This window comes from Castor canadensis, chromosome 4 (assembly GCF_047511655.1).
Source record: "Castor canadensis chromosome 4, mCasCan1.hap1v2, whole genome shotgun sequence".
Taxonomy (NCBI): Eukaryota; Metazoa; Chordata; class Mammalia; order Rodentia; family Castoridae; genus Castor; species Castor canadensis.
In genome coordinates this window covers 93,504,295-93,524,918 of record NC_133389.1, presented here as the reverse complement: position 1 = coordinate 93,524,918, position 20,624 = coordinate 93,504,295, and the positions used below count along the sequence as shown (strand labels likewise).

The 20,624-nt window shown below is 36.5% G+C and overlaps 1 protein-coding gene across 1 annotated transcript in view; it reads right to left on the bottom strand.

Annotated features, from left to right (window-relative positions):
- The window catches only part of Thsd7b (thrombospondin type 1 domain containing 7B), an 809,913-nt gene that overhangs the window by 37,974 nt on the left and 751,315 nt on the right, over positions 1-20,624 (bottom strand). The window contains exons 18-20 of the mRNA XM_074070650.1: positions 18,410-18,551; positions 16,120-16,235; positions 13,601-13,718 (exon numbers count right to left, since the gene is read on the bottom strand). Of these exons, the coding sequence (XP_073926751.1) occupies positions 13,601-13,718; positions 16,120-16,235; positions 18,410-18,551 (376 nt within the window). The remainder of the gene's footprint in view (positions 1-13,600; positions 13,719-16,119; positions 16,236-18,409; positions 18,552-20,624) is intronic.

Genomic DNA, 20,624 nt, shown 5'->3' with positions numbered 1-20,624 from the left:
AACACATTTTATGAAGCCAGTACTACACTTATCACCAAACCAGGCAAAGACACTTGCAAAAAGGAGAACTATAGGCCAATCTCCTTAATGAACATTGATGCAAAAATCCTCAACAAAATAATGGCAAAACGAATTCAACAACACATCAAAAAGAGTATTCACCATGACCAAGTAGGCTTCCTCCCAGGGATGCAGGGGTGGTTCAACATACGAAAATCAATAAATGTAATAAACCACATTGACAGAAGCAAAGACAAAAACCACTTGATCATCTCAATAGATGCAGAAACAGCCTTTGATAAGATCCAACACCATTTCATGATAAAAGCTCTAAGAAAACTAGGAAGAGAAGGAAAGTACCTCAACATTATGAAAGCTATATGTGACAAACCTACAGCCAGCATTATACTTAACAGAGAAAAACTGAAACCATTCCCTCTAAAATCAGGAACCAGACAAGGATGCCCACTATCTCCACTCCTATTCAACATAGTACTGGAATTCCTAGCCAGAGCAATTAGGCAAGAAGAAGGAATAAAAGGAATACAAATAGGTAAAGAAAGTGTCAAAATATCCTTATTTGCAGACAACATGATCCTATACCTTAACGACCCAAAAAACTCTACTCAGAAGCTTCTAGACATCATCAATAGCTATAGCAAGGTAGCAGGATATAAAATCAACATAGAAAAATCATTAGAATTTCTATACACTAATAATGAGCAAACTGAAAAAGAATACATGAAAATAATTCTCCAGGAACTGGAGAAAAGGTTAGATCAAAAAGAATTAACTTAGAAGGTAACACACACAGACAGGAAATCAATGTGTGTCAATGCCCTGTATAGCTATCCTTATCTCAACCAACAAAAACACTTGTTCCTTCCTATTATTGCTTATACTCTCTCTACAACAAAATTAGAAATAAGGGCAAAATAGTTTCTGCTGGGTATTGAGGGTGTAGGGGAGGAGGGAGGGTGCAGAGTGGGTGGTAAGGGAGGGGGTGGGGGCAAGGGGAAGAAATGACCCAAGCCTTGTATGCACATACAAATAATAAAATTTAAAAAATAAATAAATAAATAAATAAATAAAAACCACAGAGAATTATTGAATAAATAGCCCAATGATGGAGCTCAATTTGCTAAAAAAAAAAACCAAACACAAAGTTATTAAACAATAATAAATAATAAAATCTGGGCCCTAAATTAATGAAATAGAGACAAAAATATATATAAAGAATCATTGAAACAAAAAGTTGAATCCTCAGAAAGATAAATAAAATTGACAAACTCTCAGCCCATTTTCTAGGAGGAAGAGACCTAAATTAATAAAATTAGTGATCAAAAGAGGGATATCAAAACAAATATTAATGAAATTCAGAGGATCATGAGGGAGAATTTTTTTGAAAATAAGCTGGAAAACTAGGAAGAAATGGATAATTTTCTAGATAAATTTGACCACCCAAGATTGAATCAAGGTGATATAAACCACTTAAATAGATCTATAACAAGTAGTGAGATTGAAGGAGTCATAGTCTCCTGACAAGGAAAAGCCCAGGATGTGATGTGTTCACTGCTAAATTCAAACTTCTCCATGAAATAGGAGGGGAAAGAACACTACCAAACTCATTCTATGAAGTCAGTATTACATTTATTCCAAAACTGGACAAGGACACAACAAAAAAGAGAATTACATGCCAATCCTTTTAATGAACATAGACACAAAAATACCAATACTTACAATCCCAGTTCACTAATATATCAAAAAAATCATACATTATGACCATGTCCAAGTCAGATTCATTCCAGAGAAGCAAGGATAGTTCAACATACACAAATAAATAAATGTAATGCAGCACATAAGCAGAATTAAAGACAAAAGTCACCTCATCATCTCAGTTGATGCAGAAAAAAGACAAAATTCAACATCTTTTTATGATAAAATCGCTGAAGGAACTACAAATAGATGGAATTTACTTCAATCTAATAAAGATTATATACAACAAACCCATAGCCCACATCATATTAAAAGGGGAGAGTTGAAATCATTTCCTCTAAAATCAGCAGCAAGAAAAGGGTGTCCACTCTCCCCACTCTTATCCAATATAATACTGGAATTCTTAGCTCGAGCAATTAGACAGGATAAAGAAATAAAAGGAATTCAAATAGGGAAGGAAAAAGTCATGTTATCCCTATTTGGATATGGTACCATCTTATACCTAATAGACCCTAAAAACTCCACCAAAACCCTCTTAGATACCATAAACACTTTCAGCAAAGCAGCAGGTTACAAAATTAATATAAAAACTCTACATCTTTTCTATACACCAACAAAGAACAGAGTGAGAAAGAAATTGGGAAAACAATCCCATTTACAATAGGCTCAAAAAATAAAAATCCTTAGGAAGCAAAAGAATTCTAGAACAAAAACTACAAATTTCTTTTATTTTTTAAGATTTTTTTAAAATTATTCATGCTCATTATCTTTTTTTTTTTTATTCATATGTGCATACAATGTTTGGGTCATTTCTCCCCCTTCTTCCCACCCCCTCCCTTACCCCCCACCTCACCCCCTCCTTCACCCCCTACCCCCTCGATACCCAGCAGACACTATTTTGCCCTTATCGCTAATTTTGTTGAAGAGCGAGTATAAGCAATAATAGGAAAGAACAAGAGTTTTTGCTAGTTGAGATAAGGATAGCTATACAGGGAGTTGACTCACATTAATTTCCTGTGCCTGTGTGTTACCTTCTAGGTTAATTCTTTTTGATCTAACCTTTTCTCTAGTTCCTGGTCCCATTTTCCTATTGGCCTCAGTTGCTTTTAAGGTATCTGCTTTAGTTTCTCTGCGTTGAGGGCAACAAATGCTTTCTAGATTCTTGGGTGTCTTACCTATCCTCATATCTCCCTTGTGTGCTCTCACTTTATCATGTGATCAAAGTCCAGTCACCTTCTTGTGTTTGCCCTTGATCTAATGTCTGCATATGAGGGAGAACATACAATTTTTGGTCTTTTGGGCCAGGCTAACCTCACTCAGAATGATGTTCTCCAATTCCATCCATTTACCAGCAAATGATAACATTTCATTCTTCTTCATGGCTGCATAAAATTCCATTGTGTATAGATACCATATTTTCTTAATCCATTCGTCAGTGGTGGGGCATCTTGGCTGTTTCCATAACTTGGCTATTGTGAATAGTGCTGCAATAAACATGGGTGTGCAGGTGCCTCTGGAGTAACCTGTGTCACAGTCTTTTGGGTATATCCCCAAAGGTGGTATTGCTGGATCACATGGTAGATCAATGTTTAGCTTTTTAATTAGCCTCCAAATTTTTTTCCAGAGCGGTTGTACTAGTTTACATTTCCACCAACAGTGTAAGAGGGCTCCATTTTTCCTGCATCCTCGCCAACACCTGTTGTTAGTGGTGTTGCTAATGATGGCTATTCTAACAGGGGTGAGGTGGAATCTTAGTGTGGTTTTAATTTGCATTTCCTTTATTGCTAGAGATGGTAAGCATTGTTTCATGTGGTTTTTGACTATTTGAATTTCTTCTTTTGAGAAAGTTCTGTTTAGTTCACTTGCCCATTTCTTTATTGGTTCATTAATTTTGGGAGAATTTAGTTTTTTAATTTCACTATACATTCTGGTTATCAGCCCTTTGTCTGATGTGTAGCTGGCAAATATTTTCTTCCACTCTGTGGGTGTTCTCTTCAGTTTAGAGACCATTTCTTCTGTTGAGCAGAAGATTTTAGTTTTATGAAGTCCCATTTATCTATGTTTTTTCTTTGTTGCTGTGCTGCTGGGGTTCCATTGAGAAAGTTCTTACCTATACCTACTAATTCCAGAGTATTTCCTACTCTTTCCTGTATCAACATTAGAGTTTGGGGTCTGATATTTAGATCCTTGATCCACTTTGAGTTAATATTGGTATAGTGTGATATACATGGATCTAGTTTCAGTTTTTTGCAGACTGCTAACCAGTTTTCCCAGCAGTTTTTGTTGAAGAGTCTGTCTTTTCTCCATAGTATATTTTTAGCACTTTTTTCAAAAACAAGCTGTTTATAATTGTGTGGCTTCATATCTGGGTCCTCTATTCTGTTCCACTGGTCTTCATTTCTGTTTTTGTGCCTGTACCATGCTGTTTTTATTGTTATTGCTTTGTAATATAGCTTGAAGTTGGGTATCATGATACCTCCAGCATTGTTCTTTTGACTGAGTATTGCCTTGGCTATTCGTGGTCTCTTGTGTTTGCATTAAATTTAACAGTAGATTTTTCAATCTCTGTAATGAATGTCATTGGAATTTTGATGGGAATTGCATTAAACATGTAGATTACTTTTGGGAGTATAGACATTTTTACTGTGTTGATTCTACCAATCCATGAGCATATGAGATCTCTCCACTTTCTATAGTCTTCCTCAATTTTTTTCTTCAGAAGTTTATAGTTTTCCTTGTAGAGGTTTTTCACATCCTTTATTAAGTTTACACCTAGGTATTTGATTTTTTTGAGGCTATTTTAAATGGAATTGCATATATGAATACAAATTTCTTAATAAAAGAAATGCTGGAGGTATCACAATATCTGACTTCAAACTATGCTACAGATAAAGTCAGCAATGAACACAGTATGGTACTGGTACAAAAATAGACTTGAAGACTAACAGAATAGAATAGAACACCAAATAAATATCAACACAGCTAAAGCCATTTAAGTAAATAAAAGAATGGCTATACTACCAAAAGCAATCTATATGTTCAGTGCAAAATCCCAATGACATTCATAACAGAGATTGAAAATCTGCCTTAAGTTTATCTGGAAACACAAGGCAATACTCAGCAAAAAGAGCAATGCTGGAGGTATCACAATAACCGACTTCAAACTAAATTACAGAGCCATAGCAATAAAAACAGCATGGTTCAGGCACAAAAACAAATATGAAAACCAGAGGAACATAATAGAGAACTTGGATATGAATCCACACATCTATGTCCACCTCATTTTTGACAAAAGTGTCAAAAATATACGATGGAGAAAAGACAGCCTCTTCAACAAATGTTGCTGAGAAAAGTGATTATGTGCCTGCAGAAAACTGAAACAAGATCCATGCCTATCATCCTATAGTTGTATCAACTCAAAGTGGATTAAGGACCTTAAAATCAGACCCGAAACTCTGAGGTTGATACAGGAAACAGCAGAGAATATTATGGTAGCAATAGGAGTAGGCAAAGAATTCCTCAGTAGAACTCCAGCAGCCCAGCAACTAAGAGAAAGGATGGACAAATGGGACTGCATGAAATTAAAAAGCTTCTGCACAACAAAATAAATGGTCTCTAAACTGAAGAGACCACCTGCAGAGTGGGAGAAAATATTCCCAAGTTCTACATCAGACAAAGGACTGATAACCAGAATACACAGGGAGCTCAAAAAACTAAATTCCTCCAAAACCAACGAACCAATAAAGAAGGGGGCAGCAGAACTAAACTGAACTTTTTCAAGGGAAGAAATCTAAATGGCTAAAAATCACATGACAAAATGCTCACCATCCCTGGCCATAAAGGAAATGCAAAAAACCACACTAAGATTCCACTTTACTCCTGTTAGAATAGCTAGCACCAAAAATACCACCAATAATGAATGTTGGCAAGGATGTGGGGAAAAAGAACCCTCAACCACTACTGGAGGGAATGTAAGCTAGTCCAATCACTTTGGAAAACAATATGGTGGCTTCTTAAAAAACTAAACATAGATCTGCCATATGATCCAGCAATAACTTCTAGGGATATACCCAAAGGAATGCGACTCAGGTTATTCCAAAGGCACCTGCACACCCGTGTTTATTGCAGCGTATTCACAATAGCCAAGTTATGGAAACAGACAAGATACCCCACTACTGACAAAAGAAATAAGGAAATGTGGTATTTATACACAATGGAATTTTACTCAGCCACAAAGAAGAATGAAATTTTGTCATTCTCAAGTAAATGGATGAAACTGGAGAACATCATCTTAAGCGAAGTTAGCCAGGCTCAGAGGCCCAAAATGGTATGTTTTCCCTCACATGTGGATTATAGACCTAAAACAAATGCAGTAATATTATTGGACATGGGTCACATACTAAGGGGAGAACATATACAGGAGGAATAGAGAAAGGGAAGGAAACTTAAAACTTGAAAGTGTTTGATGTACCCACTGCAGAGGAGCTAATAAAGTAATCTTAACCTGGCAGAGGGCACTATGGGAAGGTGACCAGGAAGTAGTGAAGAGGTCTGGTAGAGATGAATCAATTCCGGTTGTAATACACATGTGCATAGAAGCAACACCAGGAATCTCTCTGTATAGCTATCTTTATCTCAAGCTAGCAAAAATGCTGTGTCTTTCTTATTATCTCTTAAGTTTTCAATTCAACAAAATTGGAGAAGAGGGCAAAACAAGTTCTGCCTGAAAGCAAAGGTAGTAGTGGGAGGGCGTGGAGGGCATGAGGGAGAGATGGCCTAAACAAGGTGTATGCATATGAATAAATGTATAAACAACAACAACAAAAAACTACATTGAGATTTCACCTCACTCCAGTCAAAATGGTTATCATTGAGAACACAAACAACAACAAATATTGACAAGGATGCAGGGAAAAAGGAAACTTTATACACTGATGGTTGGGATGTAAATTAGTACAATGACTAGCACTATGGAGGTTCCTCAAAAAACTAAAACTATAACTATCATGTGATCCACTGATACTACTACTGGACATATATCTGAAGGAATGCAAGTGAGGATATGATAGAGTTACTTTCACACCCATGTTTATTGCATTACTATTCACAATAGTCAAGCTATGGAAAGCAGCCCCTATAAATGGTTTAAGAAAATGTGGTATATATACATAATAGTGTATTTAGTCATAAAGAAGAAAAAATTATGTCATTTTCAGGAGAATGGATGAAATAATCATGTTAAGCAAAGTAAGTCAGGTTCTGAATGGTATGTTTTCTCTCATATGTGCAAGATAGACCCAAAATAAATGTATACCCAAATAAAACATGATTTTATATATATATATACATATATATACACATATGTAGATACATCTAGTGTGTGTGTATAATGTTTTGAATAGTAGGACTGTTTGAGTTGAGTAGGGGCAGGAAGGAGAGGAAAAGAGAATGACAGAATAGTATAGCATTGAAATACATTATATTTGTGCAGGAGGATGGCATAATGTGAAATGCACTGAAATCTATTAAATAACAAGGGGTAGGGGAAAGGGTAAGAGAGAATAATAGATTATTTAATAGATTAAAGTACAATATATTCATGGATGAAACCCTTTAAACAATGAATATACACTTAAAAATGAAGGTCAAGAATACAAAAAAATGTCCTGTTTTGGGGTGGGTGATAATAGGAGTGGGAGGGTGATTGGAGAGGGTGAAGGAGGGTGAATATGTCATAATGCTAATATACTTATATAGAAATAGATCAACTAAGCCTGTCGAAATTGCTTTAAGTAGGCAGGGAGAAGGGATGAGGGAGAATGATGGAGAGGGTGAATCTAATCAAAGTATACTGTAAACATACATGGAAAAAATCATTTAAAAATTTCCCTGTATAACTAATATATGCTAATAAAAAATTTAAAAACATTTCCTATTATTGCAATAAAATTTTGATATCTTAAAGAACTTGCATATTACCTCAATAAAATTTTGATATCTTAAGGAACTTATATAATATCGCAAGGAAATTTTGATATCTTGGAGAGAAGATTATGTAAATATAGCGAGAGAGAACAAGATTATATTAATGGGTCTGTCTATGGGAGCTACTATAGACTGGAAAGGGAGAGAAAATGTTAGAGAATAAAAAATATTGAAACAACCCATCTATATGTGAAAAATAATATAATATAATATACTGTAAGCTGATAGAGAAAGGACAAGAAATGGGGGGGCGGTTAATCTGATTAAAGTACTATGTATAAAGGCCTGAAATGCCAAAGTCAAACCTTCTTGGACTATCAATATATACTTAAAAAAAAACGAAGCACAGGAAGGTAAAACTAGTCTCCAGGGTTGGAGACTAGTAGGAGGGTGGTGAGCATAAAAAAAGCATAAATTAGGGTGAATATGGTGGATGTATTTTGTATTCATATATAAAAATAGAAGAATGAAACCTGCTGAAATTGTTCTAAGAAGGGAGAGGGTGGAAGAGAGAGAATAATGAAGTGGGTAATTCTACGATATATTGTAAGTACATATGTAAATAGCACAATGTATGCCCCAAAAGAAAACAAAAAATACATTGACTTTTATTGGGGGAAAAAAAAAAGAAGTGGGCTGTGGTGCACGCCTGTCACCCCAGCTACTTGGGAGGTAGGAAGATCAAGGTCTGAAACTGCCCAAGCCAAAAGCAGAAGAACCTATGTGAGCAGCACACTAAAGGCAAAAGGACTGGGGTGTGGCTCAAGTGGGAGAGCACTTGCCTAGCAAGCAAGAGGCTCTGAGTTTAATCCCCTATGCCAGGAAAAAAAGACAAAAATATGGTGCTGAAAATGTCACGAACCATGTGTCCTACTCCTCTTTGTACTGCTCTAATTTTTTTTTCAAATCTAGGTTCAGGAAATATAAGTATAATTAGAAAAATGTTTAGTTTTGTATTTTTTTCTGCAGGTTCTAACACAGAGTCATGAATGTCATAGGTAGGCAAAACAATACTTGTAACTTGGGTGTGGCAGCTCCCACCTGCAATCCCAGAATTCAGAAGGTAGAGGCAGGAGGATTTAAAGTACAAGACCAGCCTAGGCTACAGAGCACAAAAATGTTTTAAAAAAGAAAAAATATATACCTGCAAGATTACACATTGAACATCCTAGTAAAGACAGCATTAGTTACAAGAGCTGTGGCACCACCCTGTCATTTGACTTTGACATGATATCAACTCTTGAGTGGCCTTTCTTCCCCAGTTCTTCCTATCCTGCAAGATACTTGTAATTCTCTGTCAGTTTTAGTTTCAGTTTTGTCATAGCACTTAGAATTTGTTATGTTTGTACTTATTTACTTGTTTACTTGTTTTCTACTTGTCTTTTTTTTTCAGTACTGGAGATGGAATTCAGGATCTTGTGCTTGCTAGGCAGCCTATCACTTGATTTATGCCCCCAAACCTTTTATTTTTCAGGCAGGCTCCCACGTTTTTGCCTGGGGCTGGCCTTAGACCTTGATGCTCCTACCTAAAGTGTCCTGAATACCTTGGTAGCTGGGACCACATGTATGCATGACCACACACAGATTATTGATTGAGATGGGATATCACTAACTTTTTGCCAGGGTTGGCCTTGATCTTTGATCCTTCTAATCTCAGCCTCCTGAGTAGCTGATGTTGTAGGCATAGGCCACTGTTCCTGGCTTCTTTGTCTTTTTCTTACCACTCAAACTTTCACTAGTTATTAGTTTTATGGAGGGTGGGGCTGTTGCCTGGGATCTTATCTGTCATATGCCACAGAAGTTCCTAGAAGGGAGCCTTGCTGTCAGAAAGCATACAGTGAATAAAATTATTATGTAATTTGTATCCCACATTTTTGGGATTTTGATAGTGAAAAAGTACACCATTAGATGTCGTGATAATAGACATAAACTTTCTAAACTTTTGTAAAATGAACAAAGAAATAACTGAATACATATACCTTTGATTGGTGGAGGGTTTGTGAAATATCAGGATTATTTTTATTTATTTTTTATTTTTTACATCTAACAATTCAGAAGATCAGGACATCTAAAAATCCATAAAGGATTTATAAGAAGTTATTATACTTACCCCTTAAAAAACTAGGAAGAAGGTCCATATTTACATGATAATGTATAATATTTAGATAGTTCTTAATGTCTTATGAAATTTAATTTATCCTGGTAGTTAACATTCCTTCTCTAGTTGTCTGCACCTCAGTTCAAATGATGTCTTTTCTTATGGAAATTTTGTTTGATCCTTTGTTTATTATTCTAATGATTTGAGAAAGCTGAATTTAAACTCAGATTACAATTGCCTAGACTTCTCCACCACTGGGATTCAGATCTGGAAGACTTTACTTGGTTTGTTTGTTTCTAGCATATAATCAGGGTGTGATGAGTCCATAGCACTCACAGAACTGTGTGGAAAAATTAAAGTGATATTTTAACACTTAGTGTATTATTTAGGTCTTTATTTATAAAGGTGGTGTGTTGGAATGACACAGTGATCTGTCATATTTCAGTGCCTAGGTACCACAGCAGAATTAGGACTTTCAGACCAAAAAAAAAAATTTGTGTCTCTTTGCATTTGACACATTCTTGGGTAATGGGAATTAAGAATTTATGTATTTAGACAGAGGGAGGGCAAAACAGCCAATGAACTCATATTCCTTTGAATTTTCTCCTCACAGTCTAGAACCACCTGGGCAAGGACAAATGCTAACTGAAATTCTTCCAATGGACCTCACACTGTACTTTATCAGAACTGAGGAGATTCACCTGGGAAGAATCTAAATAGCACCTTTGTGTCTTTAGAAAGATAGGCATTACAATTGAGTCAATTCATATATAGCAAAAGTCATAGTGGGCAGTCATGGAAGTGACCTTGAGATGTTCCATGCGAGGCAAAGTGTCCTGGTGGTAAGAAGCACAATGCAATTGTGGCACACCTAAAATGTAGTGTCAGAGTAGACAGAGTCAGCAGGACAGTAGAAGGCAATGGTGCAGAGAGACAGTACAGGAAGGATTCTGTAGGTCCTTGACCATGCTCACAACACAGAACTTCATCCTACTCTCCTTTTTCATGTTACTCTTTCCTGCTGAGAAAGTAATACATCCCAGCAGAGGCCCTTGAGGATAAGACTGTAATGCTTATGGTTGAGGTGCTACCAGTTGGGTCACGTCTGGCAGAGGAACAACCAATTGCTCTAATAACAGATAATAGACATCCCTTATGTGAATAACACTCCTTATTTGTATGTGTCTTAAGTGAATTAACATGTACTGTTACTAGTTTGTTTGTTTACTGTCTAGTCTCCCTTAACTAGAATTTAAGATACATGAAATTAAGGGAATTGTCTTTATTTTCTCACCACTGTACCTTCAAAACAGAACTATAACTGACACATATGAGTTTGTTTAATGGATAAATGGTGAGTGACTAGTAAGTCAACAGGAAAACATTTGTTCAGATTTTCACATTTAAAACATAATTAGCCTGTGACTGTAATTCATGGATATTGAGGAGGGTAAAAATATGAGCTATAAAAGTAGCAATGGGTATGACTGAGTCTAAGAAAAATCTTTAAAATATCACAAGGAGTGCTGTTGCCTTCTCTACTACTGTTGGGTAGGAAGAAGGACATATAACACATACTCAACACCCAGGATATGTCAGTTTCTATGTTAAGTGTTTTCATAAACTTCATATCATTCAATTTTCAAACCATAAAAAAGCCTATGTGATAGTCAGCTTTTCATCACTATAACAAATATCTGAGATAACCAAATTATAAAGAACAGAGGTATATTTTGGTTCACAATTTTAAAGGATTTAGTCCATAATTGTTAGATGGTCCTGTTGCTTTGGGTCTGTGGTGGCACACTGTGGTGGAAAAATATGGTAGAGCAAAACTGTTCACTACATGATCAGGGAGAAGAAAGGAAGAGCATGAAGTTGGGTCCCCATTAGTTCCTTCAAGGACACACTCTGAATGACCTAGACATCCCACAGGCCCTACCTCTTAAAGGTTCCATCACCTCCCAATAATGCTACACTAGGGACAAAGTCTTTAACACATGGACTTTGGGGATACTTAGGATTCAAGGTACAGCATCCTCCAACACATTCATGAATTCCAATTTATAGGTAAAGAAACTGAAATAGAAAGATCAAGTTACTTGCTTAAATAACTACAATTTGAAGCTAGATTTATTAAACTTTAAAGTGATGCCTCATTGGAAACAGTTGTGCTGTTCCTTAGAACAGTAGAGGCTGATGGTTGAAATCTTAAACTTATTATTTGATTTCAGGAGGCTCTTTGCTCTCATTTGTGCAGAAAATGGCCTCTTAGAAGGTGGGGTTCCCACACGTTCATTGTAGCTGATGCTTTTTGTAGAAATAGCTGTCAATTTTCCTGAGCTACAACTTCCTGCTATATATCCTGCTTTCAGCTCTGCCCTCTCTAGGATCTTATAGCTGATTTCACTGCTGAGCCCCAGATCCACATTGTCTCCTGCTTAGTTCATCACACAATCCCAAATAAGACATAAGTCTCAGGACTTGTAGAAAACTGCTTCCAAACATCTTTGGTTGGCACTCAGATTCTTTGTATTCTCTTCTTCCATCTGATTCCATCTTTCCTTCAGCTTTCAGTTATTTTGATCTTTCTCCTTCTCTGCTTTGTGCCTAACCTAAGACCAAGATTTCTCCCTAGGTTTCAATTCTAAATTTCTGACACTTGCCTTGTAATAAACTGTAACTTTCGTTCAGGACCAGAGTTCTACCCTAAACTTCCTGTGGGCTTTCCTGTCATGCTGTCCTTACTCTCTTTCCTGTGAACAAATGTCATAGCTTTTACTTCAGGCTAGTGGCTGGAGTGCCACCTTTTTCCACTTTCCTAGCTTCTGAGTATTGATCAAATTCTGTAATCCCTTGCTATTTTGCATTACTTATGACCTGAGGTCCTGAGATCTTGTGGCAGTATTCACCAAAGACTCACACTCCTCTTCCTCCATAGTGTAACACTGTTATTGAGAAGTGGCTGGCCATCAGATCAGAAACCACATTCCTGCCCTTCCCTCTCTCATTGAGTTGGAGGCAGGGACCAACCATTGTCTAACAGAATACTTATGTAAGAGATACACAACACTTCCAATCTGGCCCAAAAGAATCTCCACAGAGCTAGCTTATGTCACTGTCCAGAGAAACTTGGTTATGTTAAAGTGACAGAACCTCTGTCAACCTGTTTTTGTTTTTGGTTTTTTTTTTTTTTTTGGCTCTTTGAAGCAGAAATACCCCTCTCTCTATGTAAATAGAAAATAAGTCTCTAGTCTTTCATGTTAAGTCACTGTGTTTAGAGGGTTTGTCTGGAAGAGTAACTAGCTTTACCAGTACATTCTTCTTCTAAAACCACTGGGGCCAACATGTGATTCAGTTTGTAGTTTAGGATCTTTTGAATGAATATTTGTCCCTTTGGAGAGTCTGCCACTGTTCCGGGTCAGTTTTGGAATCACTGCCTAATCCTAGATGAATAGTATGACGTCCAGTTCTGTCTCTTGCCTCTGGCTCAGCCTCATGCTTCCTTTGGCTGACCAACATGCCTCAAGATGGTTATCAAGCTATGGCACACTGAAAGATATTTTAAGAAATAGGAGCCGAGTGCCCATGGCTCACGCCTATAATCCTAGTGACTGAGGAGGCGGAGGTAAGGAGGATCGCGGTTCAAAGCCAGCCCAGGCAAATAGTTCTGTGGGACCTATCTTGAAAAACCCTTCACAAAAATAGGGCTGATGGAGTGGCTCAAGGTGTAGACCCTGAGTTTAAGCCCCAGTGCCACAAAAAAAAGAAAGAAAGAACCAACATAGGAAACCTAATTACCTCCTTGGCCACAGGTCTGTGAACACTCTGTCCAAGCTGTCCACTCTGAGAGCTGACAGTTGACCACACATTCCACCAAGCAGGGCATACTCATTCTCTTGGGCTTCTCCAAATTGCGCTGCAAATGGAAATGAAATGCAACTTCACCAACAAATAAAATCACTCTCCTTGTATGGGAAAGATCACTTCTTATTTTGCCATAAATAACCTTTCCACATTTCGGTGAGGGAACAAAAACCTTTCTTTTATAAATTTGTGACAATCAAAGAAAATTATTGTTCCAAAATTTTGTGAGACACAATTTCTTTTATAAAACCGTATGTCTAGAACAGACCTCCCACTAGGATGTGGGAAAGTAGGACATCACACTACCCAGATTATCTGTCCTGTTGCTCAGTTAGCAAGAAACCAGGAGGACATTTCAGTGCTAAATCCAGGCACCCCAGGATGGGCCAGAAACATATAAAGAGCTCAGCACTAAGAGTTAGTGGGCTAAAAAATAAATAAAATAAAAATAAAAATAAAACCTACAGCCAAACTAAAGCCCTTTAAAAGGAACAACTAGACTAAAACCGTAATTTGGGACAAGTTGGAGATACAGATTATTTTCCCCTTCTGTTCTCTGGAATCAACATGTAGAGGAAACATACTCATTTTCTAATTGCCAAAGGAGAATAGACCTAGATAGACCTTAAAATCACCTAAGAAACATAGAAAGGATAATGAAACAATGTGCTGTGTGAGTCATACTTGATTTGTATCCCTAATTAGGAAAACTTTGACATTAAACATATGTTAAATACTAGCAATACATCCATACCCAGCTAAAATTAATTGTTATAGCATGATGACTTGTCAAGTGGGTAAAATAGAAATTATCACAATGGAATTTATTATTCATTTGCAAAATATATCTATATTACTCTTAGGTTAACAATTTGTGACTTCTTTAAATTGATGCTCTTTAAATACTTGTTGGTCATCTGCTGTTTAGAAAGCAGACACACATATTTTCTAGTAATGATAGTTTATACCTTTACATCAAAAAAAGATTTATTACATACACTAAATGCTTATTTGGAATTGTTGTAGATGTGTGATTTAATTTTTTCTGAGGCAAATAGCTTCTTAAGAGGTAGATTAAATGAAATAAAATGTTAAGATAAATCACTGACTGACACTTGGTAGGCAGCACACTGTATTATTCTAGTCAGATTGAGAATGTCACCAATTGGGACATGGAGTTTGAGGTAGTCTAGTTTAGGGTTAGCAACCTTGTCAATGTCTGTGTTGTTGGTTACAGCATATTGTTACCATACATAGGGTTAAGTCAGAAGAGATGAAAACTTTGTGTTGTTGTCGGTTTTTTTTTTTTTTTTGATCTCCACTTATGTGCTCTATCTATGTTAGGAGAAATGAGACCAATTTTCATTTTGCCAGTTTGTTATAGAAGTTTCTATAGTAACCTCAGTCGTCTGCCCCCTAGCTTCAATTTATTCCAAGGTTTCAATGATTCTTACAGTGTGATAGTATCTTTATTTTTATTAAACTGCCTCTATAGTGCTTTTCATTGATATATTGGGGAGGAAATGTCAACTTCTTTGGAATAAGGGTGGATTACAGGTTTTCTCAAAACTCCATTTAGTGTGTCACAGGACAAAAGGAGGGTAGTAAAATTGGAAAATTTAGAGCTCCCTAATTTGAAACTTGATAGGGAGATCTTTTTTAGATGTATTAAGAAGAAAAATACAACTTTAGCACTTATGCAGCAAATTATTTGCTAAGAAAATCAGCAGTGTCCATCATAAGTGGAACGGGTAGTGGTTTTTTTTTTTTTTTTTTTCTTTTATTATTCATATGTGCATACAAGTTTTGGGTCATTTCTCCCCCCTGCCCCCATCCCCTCCCTTACCACCCACTCCACCCCTCCCTCTCCCCCCACCCCCTCAATACCCAGCAGAAACTATTTTGCCCTTATTTCTAATTTTGTTGTAGAGAGAGTGTAAGCAATAATAGGAAGGAACAAGGGTTTTTGCTGGTTGAGATAAGGATAGCTATACAGGGCATTGACTCTCATTGATCTCCTGTGTGTGGGTGTTACCTTCTAGGTTAATTCTTTTTGATCTAACTTTTTCTCTAGTTCCTGTTCCCCTTTTCCTATTGGCCTCAGTTGACAGGTAGTGTTATCGCATGTGCAAATGATCATCTGCTCAACACAGAGTCATATCACAGTACTAAAGTCACTAAGTTCAACAGCTTGTTGGCAAGCAAGTAAATTACAAAAGTTTTTGGAAGTTTTATATATATTACAATGAAGATACATATTACTCATCTCCTCAGTGCAAAATGGCCTTTTTTCATCATTTTGACTAAGTGCAAACTCCTCTTATTTTAACTGAACCTAAACTGAGATGAAAACAAATCAAGGTTTATCATCTATGTTAAACAGCATAAAGTTTACAGATCAATATTGAGAAAAACAGAACCATAAATATGAGAGTCCAATCTAAACAAGTTACCTGCTCACATTGGTCCATGCTGACTGGCTTGCCGTCACTGCGCACACAGCTCAGCAGGCGGGTCCTGACACCTTGGCCACAGGATGCATTTTCATTCAGCTGGCATGTACTCCATTCTATAGGCATAGGATCACCCACACTGAGTTTTGAAATTATGACCATGTGAGCAAAATACAAATCTTTTATTATATGCATTTGGTGGAGTCATAGAATCCACACATAATCCTAAAACCATTTCCAAGTGTTTTTGGATATAGTACAATTATTTTATTGGAAAAAACCAAGCATATAAACAGAAAAACTAAATAAATGAAAGCAAGTTATCTTCCTAATTTTCTTTTCTAGAGATATACACACAAATGGCTTGTTAGAAATCATCTTACATTAGCTGAATTAGAAGAAGAGGGATACTAAACAAGATGGTAAAGGAAAAGCAATTTGGAACCAAGTATTTGTTGAGAATAAGTGAGAGAGAAAACAATCTATACATGATGTTGGTAGCTATGGCTAGAATATTTGTGCCCTCCATTCATTCATCAAAATCATAACCCCCAATTTGACATTATTAGAAAATAAGACTTTCAGATCCTGGGGGTGTAAAACTACTGATGGTATTAGTATATTTGTAGAAGAGATCACATGGAACTTGCTCATCCCTCCTATCATGTACAAGTGCACAAAGGCACCATGTACACCATCTCTGTGAGTGGAAAGCCCTCAACAGACACCCAATCTTCCACCATCATGATCTTGGAATTCCCAGCTTTCATAACTGTAGAGAAGTAAATTTCTATTGTTGGTTTATGACAATTTGTTATAGCAGGCTGAAAGGACTAATAACATTCTTTAAGGTAAATTGAAAATTTTTTAAAGAATAAATCCAGTCATCTAAACCATTTGGAACATTTGGTACAGTAGAGCCAAGAGATATGCTGCAGAAACAAGAGAAACACACACATGGAGACTCAAACTATTTTGTCATGAGAGAAAGATTTATAGATTTGACTAGATACAAACTAGATAATGGGGAGTTAGGATAAGCTATCCTGTAATTAATTTGACTCAAAAAACTATAATTAGTTTTGATCCTTGATCATATCAATGAGAACCTCTTTAAGGAGATTTTCCATATTTGGTAAATGATCTAAAAGTTTCATAGAAATAGCAAATTCATGTAGAGTAAAACCAGTCTTAGAAAACATGCTTTTCCAGCTGGGCATAGTGGCCCATGGCTGTAATCTCAGATACCTGGGAGGCATAAATATGTAGCTCACAGTCTTAGGTTAGCCCCAGACAAATACACAAGATATTAGACAAAAAGTAATTAGAAGCAAAAAGGGGTGGTGGTGTGGCTCAATTGGTAGAAGGCCTGTCCAGAAAGCAAGAAGTCCTGAGGTCAAATGTTACTATAATCTCCCCACAAATAAAAGTTTTTCTATAAAGCAACCTTCATTGTATTTCTGAAATAGCATGATAAAATTCAAGGATCTAAAGAAAAAGGACAAATGGACCAGGTTATGCAGCACTCATTAAAACAACTAGACACTTCCAAAGAATTTACTATAAGGTTTTCTACATGAGGAATCTCAGCACTGCCAATGTGGTCACAGCAGGGAATTTATTTTGGAAAAGGTGATTATCTTGCCTCTGTGTGCATATGGTGATGTGTTCCTCAATATAGAAGTCAATGCTGTGACTTAGCACAATTCCACATCTTGTAGCACTTTTGTATACCTGCTGCTGCAGGGAATGGCAGGCAGCGATCAATGAAAATAACTGTCCTTGGACAGACACCAAGTGCAGGAAAACCTGAGCAGTGCTGAATGACTAGACTGCTGTGATTCCCACTGCCTCTCAATCAACCCTGGCTGATCAGGACTCTCTATCTTTTTTTTTTGAGATCTATAACAGTATACCACAAACTTGAATTTCTGAAATACTAAGAGCCATGGAAAAGCCCAAAACTATGACAGTGCAATTGCACTCATCTCTCAACGACAAATTACCCTTTGCTACTTATTTTTGTTGTTTCAATTTATCATGCCTTAATCCAACATTATTCTGAAACTTTGCCAAATCTTTTTAAGCATATCATACTTCAGAGATTCCAGGTGGCCTTGTTGAGTCGACATGCCAAGAGTAAGTATGTCTTCCTTGGAAGGGTAACTAAGTCCTCAGTCTTTTGTTCACCCATTTCTACTCTCCCTAATCCCAAGACGGAAAACACACAAGCATTCTCCTGTTAGTCAATGTTGAGGGAAAACAGCAAGGTCATGAATTTCAACTGAACCTGTTAGATTGTACTGGAACTGGAAGCAATTTTCGTTAAGAAGGCAGGGCCGCCCCTGTGAGTCTTCAGCACAAGTCCTTGAGCTCAGCAAAGGCCGCAGTAGATGGCGAGTTCTTCTCTGCATTGTGTGGGGGTCACATGACTGAAAATCAGAGAGGAGGCAGAGTGGAGCCATGGTTAGCTGAGAAATTATACACAGTTACATTTATGCAAGTAGGCACACCTATAATAACCACAGGGAAGATACTTTTGCATCACGCCTAGTATTTAGAAAGGAAAACCATTCTGTGATTCACTGTAAATTATTTTCTGATTTGTCTTTTCACCTGATAGCTCTACTTCTATATTATCATATATCATGATATATGATATAAAATGTATCATGAAAATGTATCATGAAGGATATATTTTTCTCTCCCATGTATAATTAAGCACATGGTGACTTCATTTTAAACTTACTCCATATTCTCAAATATTCGACCACAAAAATATCAACACATTTTGAATGTCTAAATGAAAGAAAAACAGAAAACACTAACCCTGAAACCTCAGAGAGTGTAGTCCAACAGAAATAATCACACAGAACTTGTTTTGACAGTACTGAGGTTTGAACTCAGGGATTTGTGTGTGCTCGGCAGGCACTCTACTGCTTGAACCACACCTTTGTGCTCTGTTAATTTTAGAAATAGTTTCTCACTTTTTTCCCAGGCAATGTTTTATGCTTCCCACTGCAGCTAGGATGATAAGCACATCATACCATGCCAGCTTTCTTCTGTTGAGATGGGGGGTCTCATGAACATTTTTTTCCTGGACTGGCCTGGAACCATGATCTTCCTGATCTCAGCCTCCCAAGTAGCTAGGATTATAGGTGTGAACTACCAGTGCCTGGATCCAAATGGAACATTTAAAATTTTTTTAGTGCTACTAGGTTTGAACTCGAGCCTCTTGCTTACTAAGGAGGTACTATATTGCTTGAGCTTTGCCTCCAGCAAATGTCTATTTCTTTTCGTTTTCTTAAATTAGTACTGAGGTTTGAACTCAGGGTTTCTTGCTTGCTAGACTGGTGCTCTACCACTTGAGCCATGTGTCCAATCCTATAGTGAACATTTTAATGAGAAAATCATCTTTTAAAGTCCTAGAACAAATACATATAAGAGGAAATTATAAAATTATTATGGACAGTATACCAGATCTGTATTTTTACTTGATGGGCTGGGGTATGGTTCAAGTGGTATAGCACTTGCCTAACAAGTTCAAACCATAATACTAACAAGCAAACAAATGATGGCAACAACAACAAAAACATAAAGAACATTGTATATGAGAGGTCCTCTGACCCAAGGGCATGAGTCATTGTATGTTGTTACTCTTTCTGCAAAATAAATGTATAAGTATGAATTTCAATGATCTTCTGGAAATATCACAATTCATTGTGTTCACATGTATAGCTTCAGCTCATGTAATGCTTTTCAGCTAGCAAAACCTACTTGCTACATCTCATCCAATTGTCTACACCACTGTGGACCTTCCAGATCCTCCTACTAAAACAATCTCATTCTGCTTGTCCTCCAAACCCTATCCTCCTTCCTCAGAACAAGTAATCATGGCTTACTTCTTTCGCAGACTTATCCCTATTAATACCTAAGTCATCTCCTCCTTCTTAAGCAAAGTTCCACTCATGCCCAGGATTTTCCTATAGATTTGCTTATAAAAATATGTGTGCATGTATGTGATACGTGTCCTTATATTGTCATTTGTTTCTTATTACCTGTTCCTTTCTTTCTTTAAAAACTTTAGATCTCCATGGACCATTGCCCTTAATTCTTTTTGCCATTCTCAAAATCTTGATATAAATTATGTGGAGCATCTTTTCATAATATGTCATTAAATATGTTCGCAACATGCAATTTCAGACTAAAATATAAAGAGCAGTCTTTGAGTTATGATCACCAAATCACCATTTCTAACATTTTGGATCACTGAAAAACATTTATGATGCATGTGATTTCACAATTGAATGATCTGTCAACACTTATAGTTTTACATTTAATTGTATTAAATTATCTGCAGATGATAGAGGATAAAACAATTACTCTTAATTATATGCACATAACCCCCATGCTAATGCTTGTAATAATTTATAACTATTTTACCAATTAATTAATAATTATGATTATATAATAATATAATTATATAATTATAATATTATATTAAT